Source organism: Alnus glutinosa, chromosome 2 (assembly GCF_958979055.1).
Source record: "Alnus glutinosa chromosome 2, dhAlnGlut1.1, whole genome shotgun sequence".
NCBI classification, from domain to species: Eukaryota; Viridiplantae; Streptophyta; class Magnoliopsida; order Fagales; family Betulaceae; genus Alnus; species Alnus glutinosa.
In genome coordinates, this window is record NC_084887.1 from 28,750,772 (window position 1) to 28,776,817 (window position 26,046).

At 37.9% G+C, this 26,046-nt stretch overlaps 1 protein-coding gene across 2 annotated transcripts in view; it reads left to right on the forward strand.

Annotated features, from left to right (window-relative positions):
* The window catches only part of LOC133859245 (protein SWEETIE), an 82,396-nt gene that overhangs the window by 52,842 nt on the left and 3,508 nt on the right, over positions 1–26,046 (forward strand). The window contains exons 20-44 of one of the 2 annotated variants that reach the window (XM_062294577.1): positions 3,875–3,943; positions 4,045–4,167; positions 4,252–4,320; positions 4,450–4,554; positions 4,721–4,809; positions 7,829–7,985; positions 11,154–11,303; positions 11,515–11,564; positions 11,710–11,809; positions 11,911–11,967; positions 12,051–12,118; positions 14,191–14,284; positions 15,992–16,215; positions 18,315–18,459; positions 18,566–18,634; positions 21,510–21,566; positions 21,755–21,841; positions 21,927–22,055; positions 22,200–22,403; positions 22,532–22,990; positions 23,984–24,049; positions 24,533–24,630; positions 24,743–24,839; positions 25,032–25,170; positions 25,723–26,033. In XM_062294577.1, the coding sequence (XP_062150561.1) occupies positions 3,875–3,943; positions 4,045–4,167; positions 4,252–4,320; positions 4,450–4,554; positions 4,721–4,809; positions 7,829–7,985; positions 11,154–11,303; positions 11,515–11,564; positions 11,710–11,809; positions 11,911–11,967; positions 12,051–12,118; positions 14,191–14,284; positions 15,992–16,215; positions 18,315–18,459; positions 18,566–18,634; positions 21,510–21,566; positions 21,755–21,841; positions 21,927–22,055; positions 22,200–22,403; positions 22,532–22,990; positions 23,984–24,049; positions 24,533–24,630; positions 24,743–24,839; positions 25,032–25,170; positions 25,723–26,033 (3,216 nt within the window). Of the gene's footprint in view, positions 1–3,874; positions 3,944–4,044; positions 4,168–4,251; positions 4,321–4,449; positions 4,555–4,720; positions 4,810–7,828; positions 7,986–11,153; positions 11,304–11,514; positions 11,565–11,709; positions 11,810–11,910; positions 11,968–12,050; positions 12,119–14,190; positions 14,285–15,991; positions 16,216–18,314; positions 18,460–18,565; positions 18,635–21,509; positions 21,567–21,754; positions 21,842–21,926; positions 22,056–22,199; positions 22,404–22,531; positions 22,991–23,983; positions 24,050–24,532; positions 24,631–24,742; positions 24,840–25,025; positions 25,171–25,722; positions 26,034–26,046 lie in introns of both variants that reach the window. The other variant, XM_062294576.1, reaches the window with a different exon arrangement.

Genomic DNA, 26,046 nt, shown 5'->3' on the forward strand with positions numbered 1-26,046 from the left:
TCACGTTGTCCACGATTTCCAAATTTAGCCCTCAAATTATTGTCGTGCCTTACCCTATCGGAATACCAATGTGCTTCAATATCATTGAACAAATCCATCAACTTATCTTCAAAGCCTGGACAAGACATTCCTACAACTTTACAAAAACCTCTAACTCTCTCAATCACCCATTCTGTGGACATAGGGTCATCTCCTAATTGTTCCTCCAAAACTGCCAACGGTTGTATATCCAGCATCTCACTTCCCCCAATAACATCATCTGCCCGGGTCACCAAAGTTAAAATATTATCTCCCTCACCCTCCTCCCATAATTCATTTTCACACCCTAATTCAACCACTTCCCCACTAATTCCCTGCACTTTTAATTCCTTGCTCTGGGATTCTATTTCTCCCAAACCAAAATCAATTTCTGCCTTCCTTAGACTCTCACTCTCCTGATCACCCTCATCCCTATCCTCTCCTACACCAACACTCAAAACAGAAACCAGCTGGTACTTACCCGCAACGCCAGTCTCACCTCCATCGTGAATCTGCTCCTCCAACTTCTCTATTTCCGCCACTCCAGGACTTGTACATAAGGAATCATGGTTCTCATGCAATATAATCTCCTCTCTGGCCTTCCTCAAACCCCCAGTGACACCATCGATACCCTCTGATTCAGCCCCGTTTTTCTCCATTATCTTTACCAGTCGCACAACACTATTCCCCAACATTTTAGACCCGGTACCCGTAAGCTCTGGTTCGGGAACCACCTCCAGCGTCGTCATCAGCGTCTTCTGACCTTGCTCGACAGTTTCAGCCAACGTCTTAGTCGTCACTTCAGTCTGGACCATCTGCCTGGGCTGAGTCCAGCGACTATAAGTTATCACCAAACTTCCACTGTTCTCCTGGTGGGTTATTTCTTTTCCTTTAGCCTTGAACACATTTTGGTCCTGCTTCTTAAGGCCCAATCCTTCCGGACCCACTTCGTTGTCTGTTTGACCTTGTCTTGGGCTTTCGGTAGGCTTGGCCTCATCCCTCAACAGGCCCAATTTGAGTAAACCCAGCCATCTAGTAACTTCTTCTCGAATAGAGACCAGCATTTGTTTAAAATTTGCCAGTTGTAGTTGCCTCTCCACAGAGCCGTTTAACATGAATTGCACTCCAGCAATCTCCATGCAATCTCCTCCCGCCATATCCGTCGCCTTCTTTTCCGTTCTTGCCAAAATTGACATGGGTTGCTCTCCGGAAGTTCCCAAAGTGCCCTTGCTTGATTCTTCGTTTTCCAGCTCACTGCCTTGCCCTACTAGCACCGCCGCAAATGTTTGGCCGTCATGGATCGCCAGCTTCGTCACCCTCGTCGGGGCAATTGGTAGCTTTTCACCTATTTTCCCCCCAGCAGCTTTCTTAAAATATTTCTCTAACTTCCTCAATTGTGCAAGACAATTGGCCCAGCCGCTACCTTCTCGTCCCTCTAGTAAAATCACGCACGTCCGTCGACCACCATAGCTATATTCTGATAGCTCTAAAAATCTTCCATGAGCATTTCCTCTTCGTTGCAGGATATACACCATAGAACCCACCCGGAAAGTCTTGCAAAAGTCTCGTATCTCCCCACCCTGCCTCAATTCCTCCATTGATCTCCTAAACTATCCTAAACTTAACTTATTGAAGAACATTGCCTTGAAGAGACCTTTGCTCCTCTCTGCTAACCTTATGGCATCCCCAACACTAAACTCAGATCGAATCTCAAAGGATTTCGCCTCAACGTAGAAAAATCCGACATAACTCATGGTAAAATCTGAATAAAACTCCTACACTACACTCCTCACGCGCCTCCCCAGCTTCTCATGCGCTACTCATGAGAGCAGAGAGTACTAAAAAAAGTCGGCCCATAGCAGAGTTCTTTAGAATACATTCTTATGGTATCTTTAGAATCATACCCAAGTTCTTTCAACATATCTTCAACCATAACAGTTAACATACTCTTTGGGCCATGGGTCTGAATTTCACTTCTACACTTAATCTAGCAATTACCGACTGTTTCTTACTATGCGAAGTAACAAAATTACCTCTGACAAATGTGCAATATCATGATGTGGACTGTTGATCCATAGTCGATCCAGCCCAATTTACATATGTATAAGCTTCTATTTTCAAGTGATCATGTCGGGAAAACAACAAATCTTTACCTGGTGAGGATTTGAAGTAGCGAAGAATTGGTAAAGACCTTCCATCAAGCTACCACTTCCAATCATCCTTCTCATGATTAGGTCTTGAAAAAATAATAATAATAAGAAGAAGAATAAAAGATGACTTTGCAATTCAATTCAAAGGTAATACATGCAATATATAATAAAATTGGCTGCAAAGTTAGGTGCATGAAAAACTGATGACAATCTTATAGAAGGTGTGACAAAAATGGTCTTTACCAGACACGGGCATTAGAGAACCATCATCTATTCTAACTTTTTCTCTGTCGGAACAAATGTTATAGGAAGAAAGAGATATACTAGTCATATGATTGGAGGCCCTTTAGTCAATGACCCAAGGGTCAGTGAAAGATGCATTAAGCGCAATGGTTAAATTACCTGCTTGAGCAAAGGAGGATGCAATAGTGAATGTTTCTTGTCGAGACATAAGCCAACGAAGTGTCTTCCTTGCTAAGGGCACCAGTGTCATCATAAGTAAAACTAGGATCTGGTAAAAAGAAAAAAAAAAAAAAAAAAAAAAGGAAAAAGAAGTATGATTGGCACGAGGCTCTTTTTGATAAGTAATCAAAATATCATTAAAAAGCGCAAAAGGCACAACTCGGGTATACCTACACAAGAAGTATACAAAGGAACACTTACTTAGAAAGAGAAAAATGGTCAAAAAAATCATGATAAGTAAGCAAGTTTGGAAAGTGTAAAGAGAAATGCTAGAGGTACTAAATCTTTTACTAAGAGATGGGTACTAAGATGATGTGGAGCTTATTCATTGGTATCCGTAGCATTTCTTTTTATGAATTGTTTTAATCATCTCCAATGAATAAGCTCTACATCATCTTAGTACCTTTCTGTTAATAAAAGATTTAGTATCTCTAGCATTTCTCAAAGTCTAAAAGCAGCTGCCAAGTGGTAAAGAGTATTGAAGAAGAAAGACTTTAGATCCACCTCCGTCCTCTCGCGGTCTTCAAAACTCCTATAATTTGTTTTCCTCCAAATACACCACAATAGAATCTTCTTCCACACTGCTGCTTTTGGGGATTGCCACTCAACCCTCTCCAACAAGCGAAAAGGTCAATCACTCTTCTAGGCATTACCCAATTTAGCCTAGCATGACTAAAGAAAGCACTCTATAAGGCACTAGCAATTTCACAGTAGAGAAAAAATAATTCATAGACTCCGCACACCTTTGAACATACAACACCAATTCACCACAAATATCAAAACTTTAATCCAGATATCACAACATTGCATTCAACCAGTAAGCATCATCTTTTTTATTTTTTTGGAGCTACTAAATGATTTGTCGTATAGGGGTCCTACCTGTCATTTGACCTGCTGCAGAACAACTTGTCTTGTTCAATGCTGTGCGACATGTCGTTTTGGATCATGCTTACCTGTCAATTTCCGTCATTACCCTAAATGACTTGCCGATTTTGCCCTGTTCTGAAAAATACTGTGTTCAGCCAATGGAGATCTCACTGCTGCTAGTGAAACGTCCTTGTTTCTTAAATAAATAAACCCAGAAACAGCCAAATAACCAAAAAACCATCTTGATCAACTTGATTCAAAGAAACAAGCCCCCAATCATTGTTGATTTGTGTATTCTTAAATTTCTTAAATATTGTTTCTTGATTTTCCTTGTTACACTTAACTTCATACACTGAGGATTTAATTTAACGATGAAGCCGGAGACGATAAGCAAGACATTAGTGAACCAGATGCTTCTCTGCTTTGGAGTAATCTTTGCTTCTCAGGTAGGGGAATGTAGTTAATTGCTTGATCTTTGCATATTTTGCTTCTTTTTTCGAACTAGTGATGTCTGGATGTTATTGATGTATCCCGGACTTAAATACAGGATAGTAGTGGGATGCTCTCACTTCTCGGAATGATAGAGCAGTGTCTGAAAGCTGGAAAGAAACAATCATGGCATGCAGCCAGTGTCACCAATATATGTGTGGGGTTGCTAGCTGGATTCAAGGTGCTTTTTATCCTACTTTGATATACTCAAACTCCATCGTGTGGGGTCTCACCTTAATAATCATGATCTCATGCTCTTGCTCAGGCTTTGCTTTCTTTGCGTCCCCAACCACTAGGACAAGAAATATTAAGTTTGGCGCACGCTATTTTTCAGGTACTAGCTATGTTTATGATCAAGATGATGATGGTGAATATTATTATTGTTGTATTTGGTGTTGTTACTATCACTAATATCCTTATTATATCGTCAGTTTTCCATATAAATTTTATGTTATTTTGACAGGGTATTCTGGCTGAGGGAGACATTTGTCCATCACAACGTAGAGCATCGTCTGAAGGTCTGGGTCTTTTAGCTCGGCTTGGAAATGATATCTTTACAGCAAGAATGGTCAGCTCCAAGTTTCTTGTCCAAGAAACAATTTCATCCTGTTATTATTGTAGTTGTGTTTGTTGATGTAAAAATGCAGAACCCCCCCCTGAAGAGTTCGATCAATCTGTCTATTTGTTTTCCCCTCTCTCTCTCTCACACACATGCTATACTTGGTGTTAAACAGACCAGATCACTGCTTAGTGACCTAACTGGAGCAACGGATTCAAACTATGCTGGATCAATTGCCATTGCACTTGGCTGCCTCCACCGCAGGTGATTATTGAGCTTCTATTTCATATTTTTATTATCTTTTTCTTTTCCATGCCCCTTAAAGGCTTTGATTATCTTTTCTTTAGGTCTTATTGCTAATGACTGTTAATATATCACCACTAAAAGGAAATTAAAAATAAAATAAAAAGCGACTTTTTGTTTTGTTCAAACCTCTAAGGAAGGAAATAGTTTAATTTTCCTTTTTCAAGCATGAGAGGAAATAGTTTAATTGAATTGACAGAAGCTGCGATGATCTTGGATGGAATGCATAATTGTTGGGTTGATTATCACTATTTCTCAATCATTAGATATCCGTATGCACAAGGCTGCCTCTAGAGAAGCTCGTTTTGGGTTGGATAAAATAATGTAAAAACTTGCTGAAAGTTGGTTTTGAAGGGCAGGCAACCTTGGAGGCTGATTTCATGCCGCAAGAGCCTTATAATTCTCAAATAAACATTTCACAAAAGTTAAGGCCTTTTGAAATACATACAATACACACAATATGGATTGTTTGTGAATTATATTTTTTGTTATAGTTTTTGAAGAGAAACCAATCTAATGCTTTATTTATTGATTTATTTATCTTTTATTTTTAGGATACTATTCTATTGAAGGTACCTTTGGGAAAATTACTTATCCAATCTCTAGGATTTGCACTAGTACCAAACTGATCCCTAAGGTACCAAAATTATCCTTAAAAATCCGTAGGAAAAGCTATCTGTCCAAAATGGTCTCTACCTTCTAGCCGTTTAACAAAAACCTTTAGACACGCATGTAGATCCACGTCACAACCAATTGCCAATTGACACATAGCATAGCAGATGAGTCTTGCTGCTTGCTGCCATGATGGGAGATACATGTCATTGCCATGTTTCTTAAGAAGTTCACGTCATTAAGAAAATGACATGCCAGCATCTTGCCTTCAACCAAAATGACATGTAAGCATTTTGCCTTCAACAAAAATGACGCCAATTAGGTGTGTATTTGAATGACACCATTTACACAATTTGTAAATGACCACACGATCATGCTTTGGTGAGTGAAGTCGGCAACTGTGATTAAGGTCAATGACAAAGGAGGTGCCAGAGCTGGAGCTCAGGCATTGGCATCAACGTCAATTAAGCAGAGCTCATCGAGCTAGCTCCGCAGTTCTTGTAGGAATTGGGAGCGGAGGTGATGCCAAAGGCAAGCCATTTTCGCACGAGCTCCAAGCTGAGCTGGTGCGGCGGTTCTCGTGGAGCCACGACCACGTGTCGCAAACTCCACTGTCTGCCATGGCGCTGGAGTCGAGAGCTGATTCACCTCTGTTTTGGAGGCTTGTGCTCACTAAAATCGATCTGACACTCAGAAAGCGCTCTGTGGACTCAAATTCACCAAGTTGAGTAGCTGTTCATGAAGTCCGAGGATTACCATTATTTTTTTGCATTGTTGAATGAGGAACATGAGGAGGAATTTTCCCCTAAAAAGCATAGCGAGTGCAAGATCATGAAACTCTTGCTTAAGATGAAGAATGGCCATGTTTGGGCAAGATGCGTACTTGTCATTTTGGTTGAAGGCAAGATGTTGACATATCAGCTTTTTAATGATGTGGACATGGGTTGGGCATGGATGTGTATCTCCCACTATGGCAACAAGGGGTGTGACTCATCTCCTATGCTTCGTGCCAATTGGTGATTGGTTGTGATGTGGGTACACGTGTGCGTCTAACGGTTTCCATCAATGGCTGGAAAGTAAGTACCATTTTGGATAAATAGTTTACCCCATGGATCTTTAGGGTAATTTTGGTACCCCAGGGATCAATTTGGTACAAGTGCAAATCTAGGGATCAGATAAGTAATTTTTCTGGTACTTAAAGAATAAGTTCAACATCTCTCCCTCATTTTCTTTTTCTCCTTTTACTTTCCCTTTGTGTTGCTCACAAAATATGAGAGCATTCTATCCTAAAGCCTAATTACTAACCACAATATTTTATCCCTGAGAATATAACGTGAAGTATGAAAACCTACCAATAATCATACATAATATATGAAAGACAAACTAGTATGTTGTACATAAAATAATTGAGAACAATGAAATACAAGTGTGTTGCTGAACTAATTCATGTTGCATTTTATTTTTAGCTCCCAAACTGAATCATGTTTGTTTGCACATCTGAATGCGACATGAAGTTGTATTTGAGAATCTATCCCATCTAAAAGCCTAGTTCTTTTAGAAGGATGATTGATTATTGGATTTCTAATTTTCTATTTAGATGTGCCTTGTGTCTTTATGTGTTTGAATTTAGTGTTGGAAACTTCTCGCTTATAATTAATCTTCCAAGTCATGACACATGATACACTAATTAAAGACATGTCCTTAATACAATACATATTTGAAAGTAATGGCTCCCTAGTGGTTGGGAATGCTTGTTGCTAGTTCTCCAGAATATATTAAAAATTTATTGAAACTTCAGCTTGTTAATTATACCATGGGGACGTGGTATGGGATGGGGAGATTGAAGACTCCCCTTACCCGTTGGGTGGTTTACCTCCCGACTTGGCCGAGGATTGGGAGATGGATGGTGTTGAGGATGTGGATCCATCCTTGGCGATTTTGGAAGCCATTGAAGAGGACTTCCACTGGGGAGTTAAGGCTGTGCGTCCAAAGATCAAAGGTAGGAGGGAGGTGCTGAATCTGGTAAGCTCCATTAACTACGGTGATGCAAGCGCGTGCTCCCGGCAAAGGAAAGGCAAGGCTCACGTGCTGTAACGTTGAGTGCTTCTTGAGGGTTCGGTTTTGAAGGCCTGGGTTTTTGAGGGTTTGTTGGGTTTTTTTCTTCTTGTGGATTGGTTTGGTTGTTCCTGTGTATACTTTCTGTGTACCTAGGGGCGCCTTAAGCTTTTTATAAAATCTTATTACTTAGATAAAAAAAAATATACTACATTTTGTGTCATGATACTTGTTGATGGTAGGTTCCATATCTAAACATTTATGGTTTCTAGATTTTTTTTAGTTTTCTCCATCTTATATACTCTGCCTGCAGTGCAGGAGGAATGGCTTTGTCAACTTTGGTGCCTGCAACTGTGAGCTCAATCACTTTGCTAGCTAAAAGTTTGGTAGCTAGTTTACAGATTTGGTCTTTGCATGGACTTCTTTTGACCATTGAGGCTGCTGGTTTATCCTTTGTGTCTCATGTCCAGGTAATCCAATTCTTTACCACTGTAGTGCCTTCAGAAAATGGTTTTCATCAAGTGTCATGTGGTGTATCTTGACCTATTTGACTGTCTTATTATTTCCATTGCTACTCTAAATCTTCAGATGCTGGCTATACTCCCAATAGTGTACCAGACTTTAGAAAATTCAACCTTTTTATATCTTTCTCATTACAAAATCTTTGGTCACAAACAAGCTGCTTTAGACGGGCACTCATATATAATTCTCTGTTTTTTTTTTTTTTTTCTTTTTTTCTTTTTTTTTTTGGGGGGGGGGGGGGGGGGGGGGGTGTTGTTTGTGGGGGTACGTGTTTGGTTAATTTTGTTTCCATGAAAGATACTTTGTTGAAATGCCTCAAGATTCTTAAATCTCTGAAATGAGTTTTCAGAAAAGTCAGATTGGAGTAAAAAACCTATAATTCTCAGTGTCTCTGAGTTGATGGGGATACCTCTCCATAAGTATTACTTCCACTAGTCATCGACAGATATAAGAAGAATCAGAGAGCTGTGCCTTTATGTCTAATGTGGTAAATTTGGGATAAGCACAATAGCTGTATGTTTAGAGGGTGGAAAGAATCCACTTCAGATACTAAAGACGTAGTTTCTCTGATATTTACAAACTTGATTCGAGGATCATTGGTGGTTTGCTTCTTTGTTGTTGTGGGATTATTACACATTGAGCTTTGCTTGTTCCTCTTTTTTGATAAAACTTGTTATAGAAAAGAAAATTTTGCATACAAATGAATATCTGACACAGATAGATACATTAATTTTCATATGATTAAACTTTATAGAGTTGGAATCAAAATGCAGTTTCTTGATCAATTACAAAATTTCTTGTTTACACTTTTATGGAACTTTTGTTTTTCATACTGGTATTTTGAGTTTCCGTAGACTCTGATAGTTATGTGATATATGAAAGAATGTGCTCAAGAAAGGTTTCTCTATTTGGGTGCTAAAATACATTGATTAGTGTCCTCCATTTTTACAGTGTACCCATCATATTGATCCGCACCTCTGTTGTTTGTGTTAAAGATTAGTATATTTCACAAAAGAGAGTGACCCAAGATCACTGTTATATTTTTGGCCCTCACAATCCATTGATATAAATATATATTGATGCTTCAAACTTTCAGATTCAAGAAGAAAGAGAGAGATTTAGGGTTTCGAGAATAATAGTCTAACTAGAAATCAGAGAAAACTGAGCCTATGCTTTGTTATTGGCAAAGAAATTCTGTTACAACTGAAAAACTGAACATGAGTTGGAATTCTGTTATTTATACTCTCCAACAAATAATAGGTTATACTACCCTTACATCCTATATTACATCCTGAGAAATGCTACACTTCCCAAATTTTTTATTCAAAAGTTGGTTCCCAAGTGAGATGTCACCATTCCATGAGATGTATTGTTTTGGGAAATGTGTCACCATCTCATGGGATGGTGACACCTTACTTGGGAACCAAATTTTGGAGAGAAGATTTGAGAAGTGGAGCATTTCTCAATAGGGATACTTGTTCCTTTCTTTCTAACACTCCCTCTTAAGTTAGAGCTTATATATCATATAAGCTCATCTTGTAACAAATGAACTCTTATTGACACAGACTTTGTAAGCACTCCTCGGTTAGCCTTATCCCAAATAGGGATAACGTGCACTCACAACCAAATGCCCATTTTCTTATTTGAAACACGCTTGACTCGGCTTGAGATTCACCGTCGACAATCAGATGGCGCAGACAACCACCACAGGAACACGAACAGACACCACTAATGACTGCAATGGTGTCAACAGAAAACTATAGCAATGTCGTAACCAACTTTGGGCCACCATCGCAACCACCCTATATTCGCCAATATCGATAGATGCTCACTGTCAGCAACCATCAAGGGTGGGCTCTCTGGCTTTTAGACTATCGTTAACCACAACCAAACAACACAAAACACAGCTGGTAATCAAAACACAATCAACGAAAACATAGTAAGAATTGAAACAAATGAAGGCCGCAATAACCGTGACAATGCAGACACCACCACCACAGAATCAGCCACCGCATTGATGAGGTTGATGGTCGCTACCATCCTCCAATCATGGGTATCGGGCCTTAGCCTACAGCATTGACACTGTTGCAAAAGGGGAGAAAACAAAGAAGACAAAGACCAAAAAAAGGGACTAAACAGTAATTTAAACCCTAGAATCTTGCTGTGATAGCATGTTAAGATTAGTGTATTTTACAAAAAAGAGTGGCCCAGGATCATTGTTATATTCCTGGCCCTCACAATCCATTTAGGACAAATACAATATTCTAAAATACGGACATCTCACTATATGACAACTCATAGGGGCTCATATGGACACCTTACCAATGGACAATTCATAGGGATACCCCACCACTCTAGTTCCTTTCTTTTTAACAATTTGACACAGAGAGGATGACAGGTTAATTTGGAACTTCTCCAAAAGGTGTTTATTTGAAGTGAAGTCCTATTATGAAGTGTTAAATAGGAAAGATGACCCTTCATTTCCGTGGAAGAGTATCTGGCATGTTAAGGCTCCTGCAAGGGTGGCTTTCTTTGTATGGACAACAGCTTTAGGTAAAATTTTGACACATGACAATTTGCGAAAGCGGAATGTCGTGGTGATAAAGTGGTGCTGTATGTGTAAAAAGAGTGGAGAGTTAATAGAACATTTGTTACTTCATTGCAAAGTTGCCCGAGATCTATGGAGTTACATTCTTACTTTATTTGGGGTAGAGTGGGTTATACCACGAAAGGTGCTGGAGTTGTTGACTAGTTGGGGTGCGCCGTTTGGATATGGTCCAGCAAAGGAAGTTTGACAGTTAGTTCCTTTGTGTTTAATGTGGTGTATTTGGCGGGAACGGAATGCGCAACATTTTGAAGATGTAGAGACATCGATGGTGGAACTAAGGAAGTGTTTGCTCAACACGTTGTATATTTGGATAGCATCTCAACATAGCTTGAATGTTTTTACTTATGCAGATTTTTTAAATTTATTTTCTGTTCGTTCCTATTAGGAGCACTCTTATATACTTCCTATATATTAGGGTTGCGTCCCTCTGTGCTTTATTAATGAATTGACATTACTTATCAAAAAAAAAAAAAAAAAAATTATTTTATCATTTTCTCTTCAATCATAGGCAACACTTGGCCTTGCCATGGACATTCTTTTGTCCGAGGAGAATGGATGGATAGAACTTCAGCAAGGAGTTGGCCGCCTCATAAATGCTATTGTTGCTGTTATTGGTCCTGAACTTGCTCCAGGCAGCATTTTCTTTTCACGCTGCAAGGTATTATTCTTTGGAGTTGTCAACTACCTTAGAACTTTGTGTTTGAATCCTTTTGAAATGTTGTTTATGGAGACATACTGAGCTATTTGCTAAGTTCTTATAAGCTGAACTTATCATCATTGTCCTTTCCGTTTGTTGTCTTTATTGTTATTATTTAGTACTTTTTAGTTCATGACTGTGATTACATACTTTTGATAAATTTCTTGTCCAGTCTGTTGTTGCAGAGATAAGCTCCTGGCAAGAAACAGCAACAATGCTCGAGTATGTGTTTCAAATTTTTTTTCTTTATTTTCTTTGTTCTTTCTTTAAAATTATTTTCTGCAACTGTTTCAATCCTTTGGGATGATTTCAGTTATATTTTTATTGTTGTTTTGAGCTTATAATCTCTCACCTATTATTCTTGCAGGAGTGTCCGCTTCACACAACAACTTGTTCTTTTTGCACCACAAGCTGTTTCTGTACACTCGCACGTGCAAACTCTTCTCCCGACACTATCCTCAAGACAGGTTTTATTCCTTTGATAATGAATTGAAGTCTTGAATGCTATCTGTTTGTTTCTTTTCTCTGATACAATTTGTTTTTAAATAAAAAAAAAAAAATTGAACAGCCCACTTTAAGGCATCTTGCTGTCTCTACTCTTCGACATCTCATAGAAAAGGATCCAGTGAGTCCCAGATCTTTTGTTTTCCAACCTACTAAGCCTCATCCCGATGTGTCAGATCTTTGTACTGATACAATTTTTTGCAGGTTTCCATGATCAATGAGCAAATAGAAGATAACTTGTTCCATATGCTGGATGAAGAAACCGACTCTGAGTATGTTTTATCCTGACTCTTGAGTATGTCAATATAACACTTGTGTTGCCATCATAAATCTGTGATCAAATGTCTAATGATTCTATTTTCCTTTTTCTTTCTTTTTCCTTTTGTGTTAGAATTATATGTGTGTTGCTACCTTGGTTATCTTTGTACCTTTCGCCGTGATGATTGCAGTAGAATGTTTTACTTGTACCTACATGTTGATATATGCCTTCTGGCAATGATCTTTCACTGTAAGAACTTGTTCTTCTTTTCCAATCTACGTCAGGCTTTTAGCATATTTTCTGTTAGTTAAGGAGATTTAAATCCAATATTGCTTGAAAAGAGAGTTCTGAAGTCTTTGTAAATTGTTGGGTAAATGAAATGGCTGTCACATTGTGCTGTATACGCATAAAGACTTGAGAACTTAAAAGCCCTAGTCAATTTATACTATCCTGCACGTCTTGTGAACTTGTGAATCCAGAGTTGGCAGTTATAGATTTCTGTGTGGTGTTCACCACAGGACAGTTGTTCTTGGGCAGATCCTGCAGATGAGAGTGATCTTGGTTCTCAGATTCCTATTTCAGTCGGTAGCCAGCTCGCAATTAATATGGACTATAAATAGTTTTGTTTGTTGTCTCACTGGTTCCTATTGTCGTTATTTTTATATCATTGTTTTTGCCCAATATGAACACATATGGTGTGCATGTTCCACTTTCTTATCATGCCTTTTTTTGCCCCTCTTTTTGGTATAGCATTCATTAGGCATTTTCAGTTATGAAGGCTTGAACAACTGAATTGCTTATTTATTGATTAATTTGTGCATCAGGAAATTATTGATTACCAAGCATCTTATAACCTTGAGGATATTATGATGATAATATGTTAGGATTGTGAAGCAATGAGGCTATGTATGCATTCAGATTCTTTTGTAATATATTGCTGTCCTCAATGAAGGCGCGGAAGGTCGTGGATGGTAAAATATATGTAGTTGGTATTTTATGAGGTAACATGGGAGCATTTGCATATTCTGAACTAGTTCGTGTTGCTTGTTGCTAAGTATTCTATTGCCATTGTTGTGAGAAACCCCACCTTCTTTTGGGTCTTGCCATTTGATATTAAATAGTTTGGTTATTCACATAGCCAGAAATCAAGTTTTGGACGCTTAAATCCATCTGAAGCTAGGTATTTTAAGGAGACCAATGAGAGTAAGTTGGCTTTAAAGGATTGAGGAAATCAAAGACTAAGGGATGTAATATGTACATGATTTTAGAATTTCATGGACTAGAAGGGAAAGAAGCTCAACTTTAGAAGCAAATAGTGGCATACAGCTAGATAAAATTGATATTTCTCTTCATTAGCCTAGGAATAGAAAATGAAAAAGTTGAGTGTGAAGAAGCAGAAGAAAAGATGCAGAAACAGAGGAAAATATAGATAATGAATGTGAATACAAAGCGTAGTAGCTGCCGCAGTGTTTCTATCAGTCCTGTCAACAAAACTTTGTATGGAAGAAGATCCAAAAATAATCCCAAGGATTCTGCTTGGCCAATTCCTCTAGCTTATGTTGTTCCTATTTTATTCATAGGCAACATATTTTATATAACATTCACTTATGTTAACTAGTATCAACTTTCAGAAAGATAAAGTGGTGTGGGATATATAGCTCCTTATGAAGTTAGTTTGCTCAGCTTCCTGCATTTATATATTCTCTTGTAGTCAGTGTATGTAGGCATGCTTGGCTTGAGAATATGATATATATCTTTCTTTATTGTTCTTTAGTGTTTCTTCTTTGGTTTGACTTGCATGTTATATTTATCTATCTTGTTATGCATGCCTGAAGCAGTTCTGCTCTTGCAGCCACTGTTTCATTAGTTTTTTTTTTTTTTTTGAACAACACTTTCGTTAGTTAGTTTTGTTGGTTTGTCTCACTGATCAATCTTTCTGTCATCTGTTAGTTATATAAAACTACATTATCTTTCAATCTAAAAATTGCGAAGGAAAGAGAAATGGCTGCCATGAAGCCATTGGAATGTACAAGTAATATTTTTCTATTGTAATTCTTGGGTTATAACTTCTGTCAAATCTTGTAGGATCGGGAATCTGGCACGTACAACAATTATGCGGTTGCTTTATGCATCGTGTCCTTCACGTCCATCTCATTGGTTATCAATATGTCGTAACTTGGTAAGCTCTTTTCCTAGCCCGAAGTGAGGGATTTTTCTTGCACCTGTTATTCAATGCTTTAAAATTGTACAACCAAATAATATGATCCATTGCGTTTAAAGAAAGAACCTAGAGATTTGAAACTTGCAGGAGAAAATTTGAGGTGAACTGTGTGAGATATCTAATGCCATCTTGAGGTTAGTTTTGTTTTCTTATGATTTAAAGAATTTGTAAATTTGATTGATCACCCATTTTCCCAAATATTGTTTTTTGATGAAAACGTGGCTGGTGATGTTTTTAGTTAGTTCAATTCCTCTTCCGTACCATCTTCCTTTATGCTACTGCTCACGAAGGTTTATCCATTTGTAAAATCTAAATTATTGAGGTGAGAACTTATAATGGTGTAATTCAGTGGAATGTTCTTTTTACGCGACAAATCCAGGATTGGGAGATGGATATGGTCCTTTCTTTCTTCGATCGACTATACTCCATTTTGGCTCGACATGGAGAGGGTGATAGGTTAGTGTGGAATCCCTCTAAAAAAGGTTTATTTGAGGTGAGATCCTTCTATGAAGAGCTTATTAGGAAAGATGGCCCGCCTTTTCCCTGGAAGAATATATGGCGTGTTAAAGCTCCAACAAGGGTGGCTTTCTTCGTTTGGTCAGCTGCTTTAGGCAAAATATTGACGCATGATAACTTGCGTAAGAGGAATGTTATAGTGATTGAGTGGTGTTGTTTGTGTAAGAAGAGTGGGGAGTCTATTGATCATTTGTTGCTTCACTGCGAAATCGCTCGGGATCTTTGGAGCTACATTCTTATTTTATTTGGGGTGTAGTAGGTTATGCCACGAATGGTGTTGGAGTTGTTGAATAGTTGGGGGGCGGCGATTGGGTGTGGTCGTGCTAAAGAAGCTTGGCGGTTAGCTCCTTTGTGCTTATTGTGGTGTATTTGGAGGGAGCGGAATGCGCGGCTCTTTGAAGATGTAGAGACATCTATGGTAGAGCTACGGAAGCGGTTGCTCAATACGTTATATATTTGGATAGCGTCCCATCATAACTTGAGTGTCTTTACTTATGTAGACTTTTTAAAATTATTTTCTGTCCGTCCCTTTTAGGGGTTTTCTTGTATACTTCCCGTGTATAAGGATTGCGCCCCTCTGCGCTATTTTTATAAATTGCAATTACTTATCGAAAAAAAAAAAACTTATTTTATCATTAAGTGCATATTTTGAATCCATATAATCTTCCCTATTGTGAACATAGGTTTAGTGCTATCCTCTGTGGGCCTATTTCTTCTCAGTTGACTGGGTTCTTAGATTGTTGGCTTTGATATCTCAAAATGTGTTCATAAGTGGTGAGAATCCAGATTTGGGGATTTAAATATGCACTTACTGATGCCTTCACTTGTGACGTGATGCATTGTTTTTAATGCATTTCCTAGGTAGATGTTTTTACACTATTTACATTATCTTGAAAATAATCTTACGATTATATATTTTAAAACTGAGGTTAAGGAATTGGTCATGGTCTGATTACACGGTGTTAGGTGTACATTCCTCAGATGCTGCACCTCTTTTATTGCATGGTAGGTGCGGCCTGCCTAAATGTTAAAAAATATTTTGACTCCTTGAGGCAATATAAAACCTGAGGTGTCTTTAAGATGGTAATATGTAGTTTTGCTACCGCAATATGAGCACTAGTTAAATGGGCTGTTTAAACTTTTGTCCAGGTTCTTGCTATGTCAACAAGGATAACTGAAAACAATAAAAATGCAGTAAATGATCCTTCAAGTGATCAAGATGGTGACACCAGGCTAAATGTTGGAGAAGATGATGAAAACATGGTTTCTAGTTCCAAAGGCATGCCAGGACAAGGTTATAGATTTGAGGCTTCCAGCATAATGCATAATAGAGAGAAGCACCTCAGATATCGAACCAGAGTTTTTGCTGCTGAGTATGTGATGTCTTTCTTATACTTCTTTATTCATGAAGTTTACATTTCAATTCCTCTTACACTTCACACTCAAAGACATCTTTGCATGCATATTCTAGCCTATGTGCATTCAGTTTCTCTTAGAATGAAATGAAATGAGTAAATCTAGGTCAGGATTTGGGGGTTTCATTCATTTTCTATTTATTTTGTCATAGACACCATATTGGAAGATAATTCTGGAGCTTGAATGAACATTAGTGATGAATCATTGTCTGCCCTGGTCTCTATGCCGCATAATCCAATTTCTTTGTTCCGTAGAAGTTGATTTTTACCCTTCCTTTAATATATGCTAGTCTCATATGTTCGGTTTTCTTGTTTATACCTTCACTCCAAGAAATTTAATAAAATAGTGGATTATAAGATTAGCTGTTTCTGTGTCAATTGCAGTCATAGCAATGCCAATATTTCTTAGTTTAGATTATAGTTGATTCACTTTTACTAGTCGAGGAATGTTTGTGCAGTTCTTTGGTTGATAGTATGTCCTCAATTGTCAATGCAAGTTTAGGATGGTTTGAAGTTGATGCTAATACGGGACAGTTCACTTCCTTCTTTTTTTTGCTTTGTGAGAAATATTCCTTAGAAGCATAGATGGCCACAACCCAAATATACTGCCCATAAAAAAAGGGCTAGATTCCACTGGGTAGGTAATAATTTATGAATGAAGGGGCCAAATAAAAAATAAGTGTATAGGGGAGATAATTGCATCATGTACTTTAAGAAATTTATGGTTATAAGACTCATTAGTCAGAGTTAAATAGTATGAATTTAAAAGGGAAAAGTACATACCCCCCTTAAACTACCACTCCATTGTCAATGTGCCTCACAAACTACCAATTGTGTCAATGTCCCTCCCCCCTCTAAGCTACCAAAATATATATATATATATATATAGGTAAGCAAAGAAATATATTAAAAAAGCGTAAGGCGTCCCTAAGCATACATGAAGTAAAAAACGAAAGCAACACGAGCAAGCAAAAAAACAAAAAAGAAAAGAGAAAACCCTCAAACCCCACAAATAGCCGAGAAACCAAGACCCAAAGCCCAAACCCTAAACCCTAAAAAAAAACACCCTAGACTACATTACATGAATAGTCCTTTTGCCTTTACCCAAGCTAGAGCGAACACCCCTAGTGTCAAATTTAATCGAATATTCTAAGTTCTTAACCTTTCTACTCCCTTTAGTCTTAAGAACAGAAGCATGATCCTTCTGAGATGGTTCTCCCATTTTAGAAGGAAACGAGATAACTTGCATAGCGGGACATGGACCAAGAAACCCCCGCCAAAGAAAGCCTTTCGCCGGAGGAGAGACAATGGATGCCTCCACGGACTTAGCAATCAATCCGATCAACTTCGCATCCTTCATCTTCCGAGAATACCTCAACGTTGGCTTGGAATTCGATGGATACAGAGGTGCCCCAGCCTCCGACATCACGGGACTCGGGAGCTGCCGCCCCTAAAAGGACACTTGACAAAGTTGACCCACTGCTTGGCTTCCAAGCCTGTGAAAGGTCACCGGAGAACGAAGCTGATGGAGAAGACCCCACCGAAACCTGCCCAGACCCTGCCGACAGCAACCCAAACTTGATTGCCGGACCTGCAAAACCCCTGAAAACAGACGAGAAAAGAGTAGCGGCTGTCGATGACACGATCGCAGCTTCGGCGTCTATAGACTCCTCTAAACTGGAGGGCCGAAGCTGAAACTGGACAATGTCAATGCCCACCCACCCCCCCCCCCCCCCCCCCCCCCCCCCCCCCCCCCCCCCCCCCCCCCCAAAAGCCAACTACCAAACAATCACAATTTCAGCCAAAACCTATATTCTGTGGATGCCTTAAAGCAATTACAGTATGGATGCCTTAAAGATATATAGTGTCTTAATGCGCACGTGATACCCTCCTTGAAGGGTTAAACCCCTCCCACCTTTCAAACCATAATTGTGACCTTAATTTCAACTAGTGTATTGGCATGTGTATATATAAATGTGTGTGTGTGTGTGTGGGTGTGTGTGTAGGTATTTATATACCATAAGGTTATCTAATTTTTGTTATTTGTTGGTACATAGGTGTTTGAGTCACCTACCCAGAGCTGTAGGAAAGAATCCAGCTCATTTTGACCTCTCTTTGGCAAGGAAACAAGCTTTGAATAGACAGCTTTCCAGTGGCTGGCTAGTACTCCATGTACAAGAGTTAATATCGCTTGCGTATCAGGTGCTTAACATGAACTCACTACCATATTATTATGTTAGTTTTAAAAAACCTCAGGCCTAGAAACGCATGTTAAAGTTGACATTTTTCGGTATATCTTTGGTCTCAGATAAGCACAATACAGTTTGAAAGCATGCGGCCAATTGGTGTGGGGCTTCTATGTACAATTATGGATAAGGTAAATGTTTGTGAAAATAGTGGATAAAGATACTAGTTCTGCAATTTATCTCCTTCTTCGTTAACTCCATTGACTGCAGCAAATTTTTATCGTCTGTCGGTACTCTTTCTTCTCATGATTGTTTGAATAAATTCTACAATTGACCTAATTCAGCATTTTTAAATTAGAGATTATATATTGACATTGTCCTGCTATGATGATGAGAAGTGACAACTATTGGAACAAACAACTCTTCAACTGATGACTCTTCTAAAGATGTAGAGTTAGTTTGTGCATCTATAGATATATAGTTAGATAAGAGTTAGATCTCTTCTATCTAGAGTTAGTTTGTGATTCTATAGATATAGAGTTAGATCTCTTCTATCTTATCAAAAGAGTAAAGTGTTTGATTTATATTACTTTAGTCTCTAGAGTACAGGGCTTTTAGATACAGTCCTAGTTGATGTATACTTGTATTTCTCAGATTGTTCTATATACTTGTATTTCTCAGAGTATTATGCAAAATATCTTTAAATCCTATATGGCATCAGAGCCAATCTAAAGACCCCCGTCTATGGCTACTCCAGTCAGTTCTGGTTCTGAGGATAGTACCCAAACTTCCCCCCCGGTTTCCCACCCCACTATCTCTCCAGCATTGCCAGCTATACAAAATGTTCATCATCATGTATCTCAGAAGCTTAGTCAAGACAACTACCTCCTCTAGCAATTTCTGATGGTCCCCTTTCTCGAGGGACAAAACTTCTATGGAGTGATTAAATTTACCTTTTTCTATTAGCTTAAGCTTTTAAGACAAGTGGTAATTTAACATGGTATCAGACCCAAAAGTTCTGAGTTCAAACCTCCATCATTTACCTCCAATTTCAATTAAATATTCAACGTGTTGGGCCTCACCTATTAAAAGAAAATTTGAGCCCACACGTGAGGGGGAGTGTTAAAGTATTGATTAAGTGATTGAATTTACCTCTTCCTATGAGCTTAAGCTTTTGGACTTCTACATTACTTCTTGGGAGTTGAAGCTACTTGGCATGAGGATGGTTTACATCTTTCTCTACAGCGCTACATTCATGATATTCTCACAAAGACAAATATGCTTCTTGTCAAGCCTGTCTCTACTCCAATGTCCATCTCTACAACTCTTAGTCGATTTGGTGATTCAACAATTACGGATACTATATATCGCAGCACAGTCGGCTCTCTTTAGTATTTATCTCTTACTCGGCCTGATATTGCTTTTGCGGTCAACAAAGTCTCACAGTTCATGCAAGATCCAAGGGATTCTCACTGGTCTGCAGTAAAACGCATCCTGCGCTATTTGAAGTCTACAATTGATCATACTTTTTGCATTCACAAGAATTCTTCACGGCAGCTCATAGCCTACTCGGACCTAACTGGGCTGGCTGTCCGGATGATCGATGTTCAACTTCTGGTTATTATGTTCTTCTTGGCAAAAACATCCTCTCATGGAGTTCAAAGAAGCAACCAACGGTATCTCGCTCAAGTACTAAATCCGAGTATAAAGCCCTTGCAAATGCCTCAGCCGTGTTAACATGGATTCAGACTCTTCTTGGTGACCTTGGCGTACAATCTTCACGACCTCCAATTTTGTATTGTGATAACATTGGAGCTACATATCTCACGTCAAATCCTATCTATCATGCTCGCACTAAGCATATAGAAATTTACTATCATTTTGTAAGGGACATGGTTGCCTCACAAGCTCTTAATGTTCAGTTTATCTCTAGAAAAGACCAGCTTGCCGAAATTCTCACGAAGCCTTTGGCTGTAGCCCGATTCATCATTCTCAAGACCAACCTCAACGTTCGGTTGCCTACAACGTTGAGTTTGAGGAGGCGTATTGGAACAAACAACTCTTCAACCGATGACTCTTCTAAAGATGTAGAGTTAGTTTGTGATTCTAAAGATATAGAGTTAGATCTCTTCTATCTAGAGTTAGTTTGTGATTCTATAGATATAGAGTTAGATAAGAGTTAGATCTCTTCTATCTTATCAGAAGAGTAAAGTGTTTGATTTATATTACTTTAGTCTCTAGAGTACACGGCTGTTAGATATTGTCCTAGTTGATGTATACTTGTATTTCTCAGATTGTTCTATATATATTCAAGCTACTGCACTACGGTACAGTAAGCAGTATTATGCAAAATATCTCTAAATCCTATAACAACTCCTGTTAAACTTGAGATATCATAAATAACTTGAGGATTTTGAAAATATAGATTTAATCTCTATGCCACATGGAAGTGTCAGAGATGTGGGTTCTAGCAGTTACTGAAAAACAAACTATTAAGCAAACCTAATTTGAATAACTTTAGAGAATCAAACTTAATAGTCACTCCATATTGCGGTTTTGATGCTAACCATCATCAGTGGTAGGTTGTGCTGCCTTGGATATGCCTCTACTGTCTTTCTGTCTTTAAATGAAGTTCACCTATTTGGAGGCAACATAGATTGATTATTATCTTTCTTCTCTAAATCCAAAATACCATGATAAACTCAAAATTTTCTTTTCAGGCAGTGGTTTCTGATACTTGAGGCTTAACTTGAGATTTCAATGTTAAATGAGATTTTCCTTGTTATTTTTTTCCCCTTCTAGCTAACTACTTTTTAATGATAATTCAATTACTTATAAAAAAAAGAAAATAATGTTTCATGAGATGAAAATAGCAAGTTAAGGACTAATATACTTCCAGGAAACTAGGTGGTATGAGTACTGGTAATTGCTTGGCAATTGGTTCTAAGGAAATATCTTGCTTTATCGTGGAGCGTAATTTCCACTTTGTTCTTTGTTTTAGCTTTTTGCTGTAAATTTTGTATCTATCAAACATTAAATTGCTTGTCTTGTGATTTTTGCATACAGTTTGAAATGATACCTGATCCTGAGCTTCCAGGACACCTTCTACTGGAACAGTATCAGGTATGTTGACAGTAATTTTTTTATTTTTTTATTTTTTCCACTTGCATATTATTCCAATAGTCAACACCTTAAATTATCAGACGTTACTCATGGTTTCTTGGAAAGATTTTGGAGAGAATATTGTATCGTGTATTTAGTTTTATAATTTCTGAGCTTCGTGATCTCATATTTATTGAGGTTTTATGTAGGCCCAACTAGTATCTGCAGTTCGCACTGCCTTAGACACATCTGCTGGCCCTTTTCTATTGGAGGCCGGCTTGCAACTGGCTACCAAGGTTAAGAGTAAAGACATGGTTTTTCTTTTATTACTTTCCAATTGAATTATGTATATGAGATGCAATGACACAAAAAAAATTTCAGATACTGACGAGCGGAATAATTAGTGGTGATCAAGTTGCAGTTAAACGCATATTTTCATTGATTTCACGCCCATTGAATGATTTTGAAGAACTTTATTATCCTTCATTTGCTGAATGGGTCTCATGCAAGGTATATTAGTACCATTTTCTTCAGATTTGTTTGTGTAGAGCAAAGTCTCTGTATTTTTTTTTTCTTTCTTTTTCCGATTTATATTATCTGAATACAGCTGTTCATTAAGACGAGTCTTCTTCTTATATCTTAATTGTAAACTAGATCAAGATAAGACTTTTCGCTGCTCATGCTTCTCTCAAGTGTTATACATATGCATTCTTGAGGAGACACCATAGTGGGATTCCAGATGAATATCTAGCATTGTTACCTCTGTTTGCAAAGAGTTCAAGTATACTGGGAAAGTACTGGATCCGAATTTTGAAGGATTACAGTTATATTTGCCTTTGTTTGCATCTCAAGAAGAATGTAAGCTTCCTCTTTCCTCTTTTCTCTATCATAACATCTTTCACCTTAGAGAGATTAAAGTTTCATATAGATTAAGCCTCTCTAATGTCTTTACGACATACTTATTCAAGTTGCACCACTTCTTACAGTGGAATCAGTTCCTTGATGGAATCCAATCACCTCTGGTGTCTTCAAAGTTGCAGCCTTGTTTGGAAGAATCCTGGCCAGTAATTTTGCAAGCGCTTGCACTGGATGCAGTTCCTTCAAGTCTTGATGTGAATGAACATTCCAAAGCCCCTGTGGAAAATCTAGCACGAAGCTTAGTATCGGGATATAGCATGGTTGAACTGGAGTCAATAGAATTTCGGTATCTATGGGGCTTTGCTCTACTTGTTCTTTTTCAGGGACAATATCTAACTCTTGGTGAATCTAAATTGTCATTGACTTATGCTAAATCAAAACATGGCGAAGAGTCACCAATTGAAGAAATGGATCCCCCAGGCTTGAACTTATATGAGATTGTGCTACCAGTTTTCCAGTGTCTCTCTGCTGAAAGATTTTTTAGTGTGGGATTTCTTACTATGGATATTAGCAGAGAATTGTTACAGGTGGTGATCTTTCTCTGTTTGTTTTGTTCTTAAAACTTGTGTAAAGAAGGGTGTGTGTTTTGTGCATCTAATGTGAACTGAATTGCCACGTGTAGCCTCATAGGAATTTTATGTTTGAACTCATCATCTTGAATTAGGCCATTTTTGAAATGACAATGATTGATGCAGTTGGTGGTAGTTGAAATGGTGGCATTTCATGGAATCATAAATAGATCCCATGCCATTAATGTCTGTGGTGGCTGAAGTTTCTTCAGTGGGCCCAATTTTTATGATAGATTTATTTGATCAAATGTTTTTTACATATTATTGAAGACAACTAAACAATTACCTTTTTCTTTGAAATTTCTTTCTTTTAATGCATGCTTCTCTCCAACATTTAAACAATTCCTTAAGTGAGTTTATGAGTTTCTTAACTCATAGGAAAGAGTTTATGAAGGCATACACATGGTTGCAACAGTACTATGATTTGAAACATAAGCAAAGCATGTCGAAAACTTGCCAACTGTGGTAAGCCTCTTTGTGTTGTAATGTTGGGGCCATATTCATTGAGCTACGAATCCATGAGAAGTCAATGGGGATGAAATGTGTTTCCATTGAATTATATTGTTGATTCTTTCCTCAATACATTAGGGTGATATGGAACAGCAACAATAAATTAGTTCCCTTTGGGTTTTCCACTGGCTACTTTTGCAACCCTATATTTGTATCCCTTGGTTTAATCCCAATACTGGTGAAAGGTAGATACAAATATGACATTCTGAATAATTAATTTATGTAAACTTCTAGCACACTTTTATTTGTCTTTTGAAAATGCAAATTCACCTGCTTTTTCGTCTCTCACTTCATGTTGCCTTTATTCAAACCATGTTTTAATTCAAATCTGACCAGGATGAATGGCTGCTTATGTGGGTGATGCTAGAATGACTATCTCTTTGATATTTAAATTAAGGGGTATATTCATAAGGGTGCTTAAGAAGCTTTTAATGGATGCAGGTTTTCTTATATTCCACAGACATGGACAATTCGTTTAACAGTCTTGCAATATCTGTTCTATCACAGGTAAACATTAGCAGTTCTTTTGAGATACTATTTTGAAGTTGATAAATAAGCAGCATTGATGTTGCCATTATTACAATATTACCAAAGCTTAGGCAAATAATGCGCATTGTGGCTGTATGACCAATTGAGTCAGAGTGAATCGCCATTTTTAGCTTTCAGAAATGATGATTTGGTCAGCAGATAGTCTCACTGTAGCACCTTCCAGTTTCATTTTGTAAATCCAGTGCTCCATGAAAATATATTATTAAAATCCTTATCCACTTTCCAGCTGCTGCTATGTAAGATTTATGAAGCCTGTATGGATTCAATCTGATTAGGCCCTAGAATAAAGTTATTTGCATATCTATTATGGACTGTTATATCATTTTTTTTTTTTCTCTCATATCTGAGAATCACCTTTTCTCTTTGAGTTATTTGCATATATATGCCAGCTTGAATTTCAGGCAGAGATGCTGAATCCTTTGCTTCAAATTCTTACAACAGATTGTGCAAAACTGTCCTGAAGGTTTTCTTGAAACAGAAAATTTTGCTTATTTGGCAATGGAGCTTTGTTTAGCTTATCTCTTTCAAATGTTTCAAAGGTAACCAACATACCATGAAGATCTGGTTTCGTCTTAGTTTTGAAAAAAAAAAACTGAAGTTTATTCTTAGAAATATCGTTGGCTAACTAGTTCCAACTCTTTTGAGCTTCAGTACCGATGCAACTTCACCAGATCAGCCAAACTGGGAGGGATTGATATCAACATTATTTTTTACTGCAAAGACACTACTGAAGCGTATAGAAACTAAGGTGGGTTAAGTGTGTCCACCGTCAGATACTTTTTATGCTTCTTTGATCATGGTGTCTTTGTTCCATTGGGTTATTCTTTGAGGCATGGCAGATCCATGCTTTTCTAACATCTAGATATGCCTTGTCAGTCATTGTCATAAATTGTCTCAACTGCTGAGTTCCTTCTCATTAGTTGCATGTCTTCAGTTGCAGAAGCAGCTGGAATCAGTGGTGTTGGTGTTTCTTTTAATTGGTTACAAGTGCATTAGAGAAGCCTCTACTGAATTATGCTTCTCAACAGTTGATGATTTTGTCAAATGCAGTAATTTCTCATTGGAGAAACTTATCGGTGGTAAGCTTTGTGCAGTTGCAACTGATTTGGCCATACACGGTTTTCTTTGCTTATTACCTATATATTTGTTTTATCCTTGCCTGTCCAACATTCATTAGTTATTGCATAATTGTCAGATGATTTTAAGTCACTATAATAATCTGAATAAGATCTTATATTGGAATTATTTTACTCGATCACAATTCAGGTCTCTTAGTTATTATCTTTCTCAAGTATAGCTGAAAAACTTATATTGCTTTAGCTTGTTTCATCAGAAATTATTTTACAGTCTAAAATTGTTAACTTTTTTTATCCATTTAATTGAATATGGGATTTTGTTTTTTGGATTCGAAATGGCCAGACCAGTCCATCATGTTTCAGTAGGTGTGGAGCATGCCACCAATCATTTTTTTGCTAGGATCCAACATGCCAATCAAACATGTGTAGATGCATCCAAAAGTTACATTTGCGCTTATACATGTTACGTGTTACAGTGCGCCAGACTATTCTGATTAGTTTGTTCTGGTGTGATTTACAAGTGGTTATCTGAAGCTGATAGAAATTGTGCTGCAGAAAATCCTGAACTTGATGATAATGGTATTCTCCATCTGAGAGCAGTTCTTGGAACTTGTCTGAATATGGTTGCTAATTTGACTAAGGATTGCATTGATGGCATCCATCTACTGGAGAATAAGAGATTAGCATCACGCAAACTTCTTCAAATGAAACTTGTTTTCTGTGTTGAACAAACTATAACATTTGCCAAGCTGGCTCATGAAATTCAATGTCTTGGAAAGAGCAAAGGCAGTGATCCTATCTATTTTACTCTGTTCAAGTATTGCACTGAATGTATCCGAACATTGCTTGCTGATTCAAACATACAGGTAAATAGATCAC